This window comes from Peromyscus maniculatus, chromosome 8 (assembly GCF_049852395.1).
Source record: "Peromyscus maniculatus bairdii isolate BWxNUB_F1_BW_parent chromosome 8, HU_Pman_BW_mat_3.1, whole genome shotgun sequence".
NCBI lineage: Eukaryota > Metazoa > Chordata > Mammalia > Rodentia > Cricetidae > Peromyscus > Peromyscus maniculatus.
Window position 1 is genome coordinate 58,165,300 of NC_134859.1, and position 10,972 is coordinate 58,176,271.

The 10,972-nt window shown below is 52.5% G+C and overlaps 1 protein-coding gene across 3 annotated transcripts in view; it reads right to left on the reverse strand.

Moving 5' to 3' along the window:
- Pitpnm3 (PITPNM family member 3) overlaps positions 1 to 896 on the reverse strand; it is a 92,344-nt gene extending 91,448 nt beyond the window's left edge. The window contains exon 1 of one of the 3 annotated variants that reach the window (XM_015985833.3): positions 471 to 896. In XM_015985833.3, the coding sequence (XP_015841319.1) occupies positions 471 to 492 (22 nt within the window). In that variant the 5' untranslated portion in view covers positions 493 to 896. The remainder of the gene's footprint in view (positions 1 to 470) is intronic. The other 2 variants (XM_015985836.3, XM_076542823.1) reach the window with 2 other exon arrangements.
- Positions 897 to 10,972: the final 10,076 nt, after the last annotated feature.

Here is a 10,972-nt window from a genome sequence, read left to right on the forward strand (position 1 = left end):
CAGCCGTGGAGTGTTCCTCCTGTGGCCCGACCCGGAATCCAGGTCTCCGGACCCAGCTGGCAACAGGGAAGGGGGGCTGTCGCATTCAGGATACAGAGTGACAGGACAAGGGGGCGCGTCCTGGTTTGCGTGGCGGGGCGTGGGATGGCTCGGCGGCCACGGGACATCCCCTTTAGGTCCCGGTGCTGGGGTCTACTCCCGGGCCTCCCGGAGGGCAGCAACAGCTCCCAACTGCTGGACTGGATGGGAGAGCCGCAGACCTGATCCTCTGCTGCTGGGTGAGCAGGATGCCGTGTCCCGCGAGGTGACCCGGGGCGCGGGAAGGACGCGGGGAGCGCGGAACCCCATATGCAAGCCCTGGGGTCCGGCCCGGTCGCCGGGGTCCCTATGCCTCCGCCCACCTGGAGAGGGGCTCACCTGGGCCGCAGGATCCCTCCCGCCACCCGCCAAGCGCCCCGCTCCGCGCTCACCTGCGCCGCCCGCCTTGGCCATGTCCCGGGCGGCAGGCTCCGCTGCGCTGCCGGCGCTGCTCGCTCCCGGCCGGGCCCCGGCACCTCCGGCCGGAGCGGACTCTCCGCGCGCGCCGCGCCCCGCGCCCCCGCCCCGCTTGCTCGGCCGCCGCCACCGCAGCCGCCGCCGCCTCGCCGCTCCCTCCCGCTCCCTTAAAGGCGCCGAGCGGCGGCCGCGCCGCCCCCCCTCCGCGCCGCCGGGGAGGGACTGACGACGGAAGGCGCCCGACACCGCCCCCGCGGGCCCGCACCCCCTCCCAAGCCGCGCGGCCTCCGCAGCGCGGGGGAGGCGCAGCCCATGATCCGGGGCCACTGAGACCCTGACCCGAGACGAGCCGCCAGTGTAGACAGACTCGGGTTCACAGCTCCAAGACTCTGAAAGCTGGGCAGAGATGGAAACATGGTCTGCGAGCCTGGGGCGCAGTGACCCTGAGACACTGAACCAGAAAGAGACACTCCTACGGCAGAAACACCCTTGGGAGAGAGAGAAATTCAAGGAAATCGGAGCTGGCTAGAGCCAGTGAGAGGGACAGGGCGAGAGCAACAAAGACCAAGACCCAAGAGACCGAAAAACCTAGAACGAAGTCTTGCAGAGATGAGAGACAGTGGGCACTTCTCCATCAGCTCCAGGGGTGCAGGGTGCTTGGACCATCTCTAGCCTCAGGAGAAAGGGCTTTTGTTCTTTAACACTCAAGGGCCCGTTAAACCTGCGAATCCCACCTGCCGTCCAGGCTGAGCAGGGTTTATGGGGGGCCTGGCAGTCAGCAATATTCCTTAACACTTTCCTCATGGAAGTGCAGACATTCTAGTTAACAGGCCTCCTGAGACATTTCAATTGTGGTTTCTGCCCAATGCAGTCAGAGGATCCACAGGAGATGGCCAGTCATTTTAGACGGTGTCTAGAAGTAGGGTCCAGGAGAAAATAGTCCTCTCTCTAGCTCAGTTCTAGGCCACCTCTGTGAGCCCGGAGGATGTCGCCTGGCTCCCTGCTGCTGGATAGGGTGAGGGATAGGCTCTTCCGAGGACTCTTGGAACTCTCCTGAACCGGGCTTTTCACCCACAGTCTGCAGCCAAGCACCCACTCTGTGCAGCAGACAGTTCCACCCGTGAGCCAGCCAGGCCTTTAGTGCCATATCTGCCCCCATGGAAACAGCACACGAGGGGCCTCCGTGGACATTTTAGCCCATCATGCACACACCCACTCCTGTTAATCAGCCCTACTCCTCTTGATTCTATCCAAAGGCAGCGGGCTCAGAGCCTCAGGCAAGAGCCCTTCTAAAACTTTTGCACAGATGTAGCAGCAAAAAATGTTCTTCACCTGAACAGAAGTCTGAATCCTGCACCGCCTACTCATGGGTCTCTCTCTGCCTTCTGATGGCCCACCCACCAAACCAGAGTTTCCTAGGATCCTCTCTGCCACCGTGCTTTGACAAAGATTGTCCTAGTTTTATGAAAGTCTCACCTCTCAAGAAACCCTGTAGTCCCAAGGACTCCAGACTCAGACACCAACACAGACTCCCATAGACGTGGAAGTTCAGAAGCCCCAAAGTCATAATTCAAAGCTGGTCACCAGCTCACACCATTGGCTACTAGCAGGGAGGGTGTGGATACCCCCAACCCACCCCTAACCCTGGAGTGCTCCTCCATACTGGAACTGTAGTGGAGGTTACTGAATGAGCAGTCTGTATGTGGCTTTCTGTACGAACTTTTGTCAAGTCCTGATGTACCCTCTGAGGGGTAGTGTGTCATCCCCTGTTTACGCAGAGGAAACGGGCTAACTCACTGCACGTGGTCTTACAGAATTCCATGTCAGGCCCGTACTCTATCTCTCTGGGTCTCCTTGTCCTCACACTCCCCTGTGGCTGTGGGAGTTTCAGAGGCCTAGCAGCTTGTACAATGTCTCAATTTGGCCACTTTGGTCTGTGGACACATGAGTGGTGACCGTGGACACCACTGACTGCAGAAGATGAAATAAACCAGTCACAAAAGGCACACAGCTGGGCTTAAGCGCCACCCCGGGTCTTGGCGCGTTCGTGCAAGAAGCACACGCCCACATACATGTACATGAGTACATGTGTATATGAATAGCTGTGTGCACATCACAGACGCACATCTGCTTACAGGTGATACTCCATAGGAGCCCCTCAGACCCTCTTTTCTCTGAGTCTGGCCATCCCAACTCCTAAACTAATGACCTTGAGGGGAGGGGGCATGGATCATACCGGTGAGGTGCCAAGCAGATGGTCACTTGCAAAGTCACCCCACAGGATACCCTCCCCATTCCGTTCCTCATACGGGATGACAATGAGCCAGATTAGCCAGGTGAGAAAGCAGACTTCTTCCCTGCAACCCCAGACAGCCAGAGACTTCCCTGAGGGGTGGGTGTGGAACCCAGCAGGCCCAGTTTGCACAGCCCGGCCTCCCAGGCAGTTTCTATTCTGCATGCAGACCTGGAGTGGCAGCCAAGGCAGTTTCTCGGCCGGCCGGCCCTGCCTTCAGACAGAGCAAACACATCGGGACTCAAGGCCATTAGATTAACTGGTGGGAGTTAACTTCCTGCATCAGAAGAATTGTCCTTAATTGAAGAAAAGAATAACTAGCAATTTGCAGCAGCTGACCTCGCTGCTTGGTGGAGGGAGGAGCCTGAGCCGGTGGTGTCCCCCAGGCCTCCAGCTCCTAGTGGGAGAGTGCCTGGGCCGGGGCTTCCTCCTCTGAGTTCTCGTTGTTTCTGCCATCATGGTGGCCAGCCACTCTCCAGACCAAAATTATTAAAATCTGGAGAACTGGCAGAACAGGGCCCAGCCCACATTCAGGCATAGATGTGGTCCAAGGGCACAGTTCCAGGCAGGTGGGCAGGGGAAGCTGGTGTCCAGGTGATTCCTCAGCTAGCCAGATCCCAGGCCTAAAGATCAATGCCTGAGACATGGCATTCAAGCCTTTGGAATGATAAGCAAGAACTGGGAGCCAGTGTGACTACAAGGAGAGTCAGGCTGGGCCCGGCTCCTTTTTCTGTCTGGACTTGGCTGTAAAGGCTGGTAGAGTTGGGCATCACCACACCATCTGGGCTAGGGCACAGCTTCTGCTCCACTCACCGATGGCAACTCCATGAACAACACAGTGAGCCACGGGCAAGATGATGACCTGGTCACATGGTCTGCCTCTGTCACTCTGGGATGGACTCCAGTGGAGGGTAGCCTCAGGGCCCATCATGCCTGTTAGCAAAAGTGTACCCGACCAAGAGGCAGAGAGCCATCTGGCAGGTGCATGTCGACTCACAGTGGTCTTCGCAGCTGGGGCTATGAGCCACAGCCAAGAGGTTGAGATAAACACGGACCAACAAGCACATCTAGGCTGGTACCCTTTCTCCAAGTCTCTCCCGACTTGTGTTCCCACTTCCAGGTTTCCACGGCCCCATTTCTCCGCCCCCCTCCGCAGTCGCTTCCCCCACCCCACCCCCCACCCCCCCCCACCCCCGCGCCTCCGACCTTGCCACTAGCACATCATTATCCTTGGTCCACTGGCAGCCCCCTTCCCTCCAGAGGGGTCTTCAGGTTGGCGGTTGGCTTCTGGCCCTTGCCAGCCCCTCCTTGCTGGTTTCCACACGCCTGTAGGGACCACCTCCAATCACAGCCCCAGACTGAGCTGCTCCTTAGGACTTCGGGAACAGCTCTGCTGTCGCCCTCGCTTTCTCACTCCAGGCTGCCCGAGCTCTGCCTACAGTTCAGGACACAGCGTCCTGTCCTTGTGTCCCTTCTTTCTCCTTCCTGGCCGCTGGGACTCATTTACTGTGTGTGTCCGTCCACCTTCATCCCAGGAAGGGCAGAAACCACGCCTGTCCCGGTTTCCATGATGAGGGCCATCTCCCGGGTTATGCGGTCATCCATGGCCTTACCCTCAAGGCAGATGCTATAAGGAAGGCCTGTGGTACCCATGGGGCTTCTGAGGAAACAGGAAGATCCCCTTAATGTCAACCCCGAGATCCCGGGGTGTGAGGATCGCAGACAAGACAGGCCCCTACCTCGAAGACCGGGCCGAAAGCACTTTCTTATCAGTGGGTTTCTTCATGCTGCTCTCACTAGAGTGAGCTGTGGACACTAGAAACCCATGCAGCTTGTTCCTCAGTGTGTTCAAAGGATGCTGGCAACAACCTGCTGAGTCTGTTGAACTGGCCAAATGTGGGTGTCACCCTGAGAGTTGAGGGACAGCTGAAAGGAAGGGAGAAGGGGAGAGGGCGGAAGAAAGGGAAAAGAAAGGAAGAAAGACCCCATTGAGCTGAACTTCGTCAGGTTTGTGTGTGTGTGTGTGTGTGTGTGTGTGTGTGTGTGTGTGTGTGTGTGTGTGTGTGTACATTTGTTTGTGGGGCTGGAGAGATGGTTCAGCAGTTAAAAGCACTCACTGCTCTTTCAGAGGACCCAGGTTAGGTTCCCAGCACCCATATAGTGGCTCACAAACTATAATTCCAATTCCAGGGAACCTGATGTCCTCTTCTGATCTTTGTGAGCATCACACATACACATGGCACATGTACATACCTGCAGGCAAAACACTTATACACATGGCATCAAATAAATGTAAAAAACTTAATTTTTTTTTTATTATTCCAGCATATGCCACACACACACCACGGTGAGCATGTGGAGGCAGTTTTTGCCTTTTACCTTTATGTGGGGTCCAAGGATCAAACTCAGGTCATCTGGCTTACACAGCCAGCATCCAGTAACAGGTGAATCATCTCCACCTGCAGCTATTTCAGAAACTGTCATCTGTCCCACCTTTGTGGACTTCCATAGAGTGAGTGGTGCTGGTAGGTAAGATTTTGGAGAGGTGGTCTCAAGAGGTGATGGGTTAGTTTTTCAAGAAAAGACGGTGTTGGGGGAGGCAGAGGGAGATGCAGCAGTCCTAAGCTGAAGGATGGTAGGGAGAGAGCTTACTTCATACATGTCCAGCTGGCTCTGCCAGGACCCCTCTTCCCTGCCCATGGAAATGACATCCACAGTTTTACACCCCCCCCCCCCCCCCCCCGCCTTGTGTTCTTCTGCAGGTGGCCCTGTGTTTTGCATTTGTTTAAGGTCCAGACTGTTAAAACTGGCCCCAGGCAAGTCCTGTTATTTTCAAATTATTACTGTGGTGTTGGGTTAAAAAACCTAAAACTCCCAGCAGCATTGGCTTACTACCCTGCACTCCTGGGAAGTGCCTGGCAGCATAGATTGATGGAACCAGCACTTCCAGGTGCTCTGAGATCACAGTTCTCCCTGTCCTGCCCCACCACACACACACACACACACACACACACACACACACACACACACACACACACCATTTATTTATTATGAATTCCGGAATGCTGAAACACAAACACAGTTGTAGATGATAAGGTACTGAAGAAACAATACATAACTGGAGGGGGGGGTGATTACTAATACAGCACTATCAGCCGGGGCAGAAGTCACTATCAGATTATGTAAACAGATTGTGTAACAGATGGGGCTTTATCAGCATATATATATTATGCTATCTACACATACCATGGCTCCCGTCCACCCGCCTCAGGTAAGGCTTGCCTCTCTCTGGCTCTGCTGCTCTGGAACCCTTCATTGTTTCTAGCTCTGACTAGTCTTGCCAAAGACAGGGGCACAGCATGAAGGTCTCCAGGAGATCATGGAGGCCCAAAGAACTGCTAAGTCATTTTGTTTTTACCCAAGATGAGCATGATTGAGAAGAACAGGGTCTGCTGTGTTTTCTGGCCGCCTGGCATCTCTCACCAGTCTTTTACCTCTAAATCCCCTCCTCCCTCTAAGGAGCCTCTCGGAAATGGACATGTTCTCCAGTCTGACTTCCAAATCCTGCCCCATAGATATGCATGCCATCAAGTGTTAAGGCAGTACAGACAGACAGCGGGGCGTGGTGGCACATGCCTTTAAGCCAAGCTCTGGAAGAGTCAGAGGCAGGCAGATCTCCATGAGTTCCAGGCCAACCAGAGACATACAATGAGAGCTTGTCTCAAAAAAAAAAAAAAAAAAAGACATTTCATGAGGATACCATATCAGGGAGTGTCTGACTTTTTCTTTTCCTTTTAATGTTGTTAGTACATTTTTATTTAGTGTGTGTGAGCATGTACATGCTCGGATGCCACATCCAGAGTGATCAGGAGGCAAGTTTCCATAGTGGGTTCTCTCTTTCCACCATGTGGGTCGACAGGCTTGCCAGCAAACTCCTTTACTCACTGAGCTATCTTGCTGGCCCTCTTTTTAATATTTTTAAGGTTGTCTCTTTTTTTTTTTTGACATTTATATAATGTTTTGAGACATGTATACATTGTTCAGTGATTAAATCAGGATAATTGCACATCCATCACCTTAAACACGTATCACTTCTTTGTAGTGAGAATCCTTAACATCTTCCCTTGTAGCTAATTTGAAACATGCCAATACTGTTCATAGTCACCATGCTGGGCAGTAGAATGCCAGTCCCATGGATGTTTGATTTGTCTTATTCCTTTTGTCAGCTTCATATGATTTTTTTGTTTGTTTGTTTGGTTGGTTGGTTGGTTGTTGTTGTTGTTTTCAAGACAGGGTTTCTCTGTGTAGTTTTGGTGCCTGTCCTGGGTCTTGCTCTGTAGACCAGGCTGGCCTCGAACTCACAAAGATCCGCCTGCCTCTGCCTCCCGAGTGCTGGGATTAAAGGTGTGCGCCACCACTGCCCAGCACAATTTTGTTGCATGATGTACTTCATTTTATTTCTCTAATTTTCTCCAGATAACCTTTGAGGATTCTCCACAGTAGCGTAATAAGGACAGCAATCTAACGGCCATTCACACTGGACGGATAAGGGAACTGAGGCACAGAAAGATCAGGGATCACCTCGATCTCATATGTGATACTATAATAAATGCCTACTGCACTTGGCCTGTTCCCATGGGAAAGAACTCAGACATGCATGGTTTATTTCCACAAGCAACTGGGACATTCCACCAAGGTCTCCATTTAGTTGTAAGATGATAAGACCCAGAGCCCAGGACCCCACTGCCCTTCCCTGGAGCCAGAGTTTCCTGTAGAGCTAGCTTTGGCTGCAGCCTCATTGAGCCCCAGGATAGAAATGTCTTTGTTCTCTACGTTGGATACATGGTACTCACTACAAACCTTTACGAGAAGAGGGAGAAACATGGAGGGTTTGAACAGCAGTCATAATGGAAAGAGGTTCTCTACAACAGAAATGGAGACAGCTGGCAGAGCGCTTGCCTAGCATGTGTGTAGACCCGGGGTGTAAGCCAGAGGTAGGGGCAGGAGGATTTGAAGTTCAAGGTCATCCCCCACTATGCATTAAATTGAAGGCCACCCTGAGATAAATGAGACCCTGACTCAGTAAAAAAAAAATAAAGCAAAACCAAACATGAATCTCAGGGCTGGGTGTGGGTACGTGGCAGAGTCCTGGCCCAGCATGCATAAGATAGAGAAGAGAGAGAGCACCTTAGAGCTTGTCAGGGAAGAAATCTCTTCACCCAGAGGGAGACTCCTGGTTCCCTAACACTGCCAGCTGGGAAGCCCTTGGCTGTGTTTGCTCCACAGTCTCTACTGTACCGACACAGTTTTATGTAATAAAAACAGTAGAGTAACAGGTGTCTGTGAGTGAGGAGATCGTGTTTTAGGAGTGTTCTGTTATCTGACTTAATTTTTACATCGAGCGAATAATTCTGACCATGCTCATTTAGAGATAAGAAAACCAAGGCTCAGAGAGGTTCCACATCTTCCTTGAGACACCACAGCTTGTGATAAGTGACAGGGCAGGAAGGCAGACTTGAAGTTTCCGGTGTCCACGCTCACTTTTTAACCACAGAAGGGGAGAAGGCAGAGGGCCAGTGAGCCGGCTCAGCAGGCAAACACACTTGCAGCACAATTACTCAAGCCCGAGTTCAAGCCTCAGAATCTGAAGTGGAAGTCACCCTCTGATCTCCACACCTGTGCCACACACAGACACACAGAAAGACAGACAGATGGACACACACACACACACACACACACACACACACACACTCCAGGAAACTGAGAAACTGGGGCTCTGCCACGGCCTCAGCTGTAGCCCACTGTATCTGTACGCCTCCTTGTCTCTGCTTGCTACAAGCCCACTGGTCCCACGGGGTTCTCAGAGCTTTGGCAGCTCAGCTACGATCCTGTGGTTTTCCGAATCCCCAAGGGAGGTGCTCTGGCAGGTAGAGGCGCCGCGTCAGCAGGATTCTCTGCAGCACTGATGTGACTGCCTTTGTCTGGGCAGAGGCCTCCCAGGGCTATCAATGTAACTGGCAAGCTGGTCTCCCAGGCAGATCTCCTGGGCTGCAGGGCTGTCTATTCATATTGCAATTTGAATGCTTCTGGTCAGAATGACTAAAAGGCTGAATTTTTACAAGGGTTTTGAAAGTGAATTGACTCCACTTATTAAAGATATACTAGATTACATGCCGAGGCAAAGGACACCCCAGGGACTCCCGGTATCACGGAGATGGAAACAGCCCTTTCCCAGCCGCTCGGCAAGCCTCGGTGGGGGACATTTCACCAAGCAGGTGCCAATTAAATTGCAGGCTGAAGGATTGCAGTCCATCAAGGAAATATCTTGGCACAGAAAGGCTGCTGGGGAATAGAAATGTGGTTCTAGAAATCCCTCCTGGTTGTTTTATATAAATCTGTTTCTAAGGGCAGAAAGCAAAGGCTAAAAAGGAAAGTGTTCGTCGGCCCTTTTCCTTTCAGTCATAGAATTTACAAGGGACACGGAGAGGGGAGGGACCGTGTTTGCTGAAGGACAGGCTGGGAGCACCTGGTGAGGGAATCCCCTGTAGGCGGGGCCTCCCTGACACTAAGGAGGGAGCTGACTAGTCAGAAGGATAACCTGATGCTGCCCCACTGTATCCCACCCCAGCCCGGTGTGCCCAGTACCATGCATGCTGTATGGTTGACAAGCTGAGATCCAGGTAATAAGGTGACCTTAAAACAAGACCAAACAAACCCGGTGCTGGGGAGACAGCTCTGCCAGGAAAGCGCTTGTGTGAGCATGAGGACCCGAGTTCTGGGGTCCTCAGCATCCTCTAGGGCACAGCAGCACTGAGCAGGCAGAGATGCGAGGTTTGCAGGGGCTGACAACTAGTAGAGCTGAGTTGGTGGGTTCTAGGTTCAGCGAAAGACGTCATCTCAAACAATAAGGCAGCGCCCGAGAAGATGGCTCAGCAGGAGAAGCACTTGCCATGAAATCATGAGGACCGGACTCGATTCCCAGCGCTCATGTTGGGTATGTTGGATTGCCTGTAACCCCAGCATTTGAGAAGCAGAAACAGGGGAACCCCTGAACAAGCTGGCCAGCTAGACTAGCTGAATCAGAGAGCTCTATGTTCAATTAAGAGGTCTTGCCTCCATATATAAGGTTGAGCATGGTTGAGGAAGATACCAGAAGTGAGCCTTGGTCCTCCACATGCACAAGCATGTGAACCCCACGTTTGCCCCCACATGTGTAAATATATGTGCATACAACACACACACACACACACACACACACACACACACACACACACACACACACAGTGGAGGAGCAATTGTCTGTCTGTCTCCTCTCTCCTTCCTTCCTTTCTTCCCTCTGTATGCCCACAAGAAAGTTTCTTTTTCCAGCCCCTGCTGCCAGGGAACGGCTCATGCAAACTGTTCAGGCTGCATGGCTTGCAGGAGTCATAGGAGGTCCAGATGACAAATGTGCTCCCATTGTAAGGAATAGACTCAGGCCCCAGGAGTCCAAAGGGAGTTTATAAGCAGTCTGCCAGGTTCTCTCGAGAGAGTAAAAGGAAACCCCAAGGAATGGCTTAGAAAGTAGACAGGAACTGAGGCAGCTTGAGAGAGCCGGGAGCTACAAGCATAGTACCCATCTTTTCTTTGAACAAAGGCTTGGCCTGTCAGCACCTCTCTCCCACCATAATACACCAAACCTAAAATGATCTGAAAGCCAATGGCTCAGAAAGGAACATCTTTTTATTTTTATTTTTTTATTTTTTTATTTTTTCTCATTCAGGCCAGGCCTTGTTGGCCAATGCTAGACTGGATGAGTACATCCCAGGTTGGGGACCTGGAATCCAAACACTATAATATGGAAGGAGTAGTGCGGCCATGACCAATAAAAGTGTGATGGGAACTAACACCATGAATTCCAAACAAGACAGTGGGGGCAGGTTCATCTCATAGACCCAACAACCTCTCAAAGCCTTGCCAAGGTTAAAGGTTATAGAAAGCTTCAGAAAACACAGTGCTCCCCCCCATCCCCACCCCTTCACACACACACACACACACACACACACACACACACACACACACACACACACCCTTGTAACAGGCATGTGAGTTGAGCCAGGTACTCTGAACCTGCAGTAGGCACTCAGCAGCGCACCGGGCAGGAAGGGATCTAGTGTACCTCCACAGGAAACTGCAGCCAAGGGG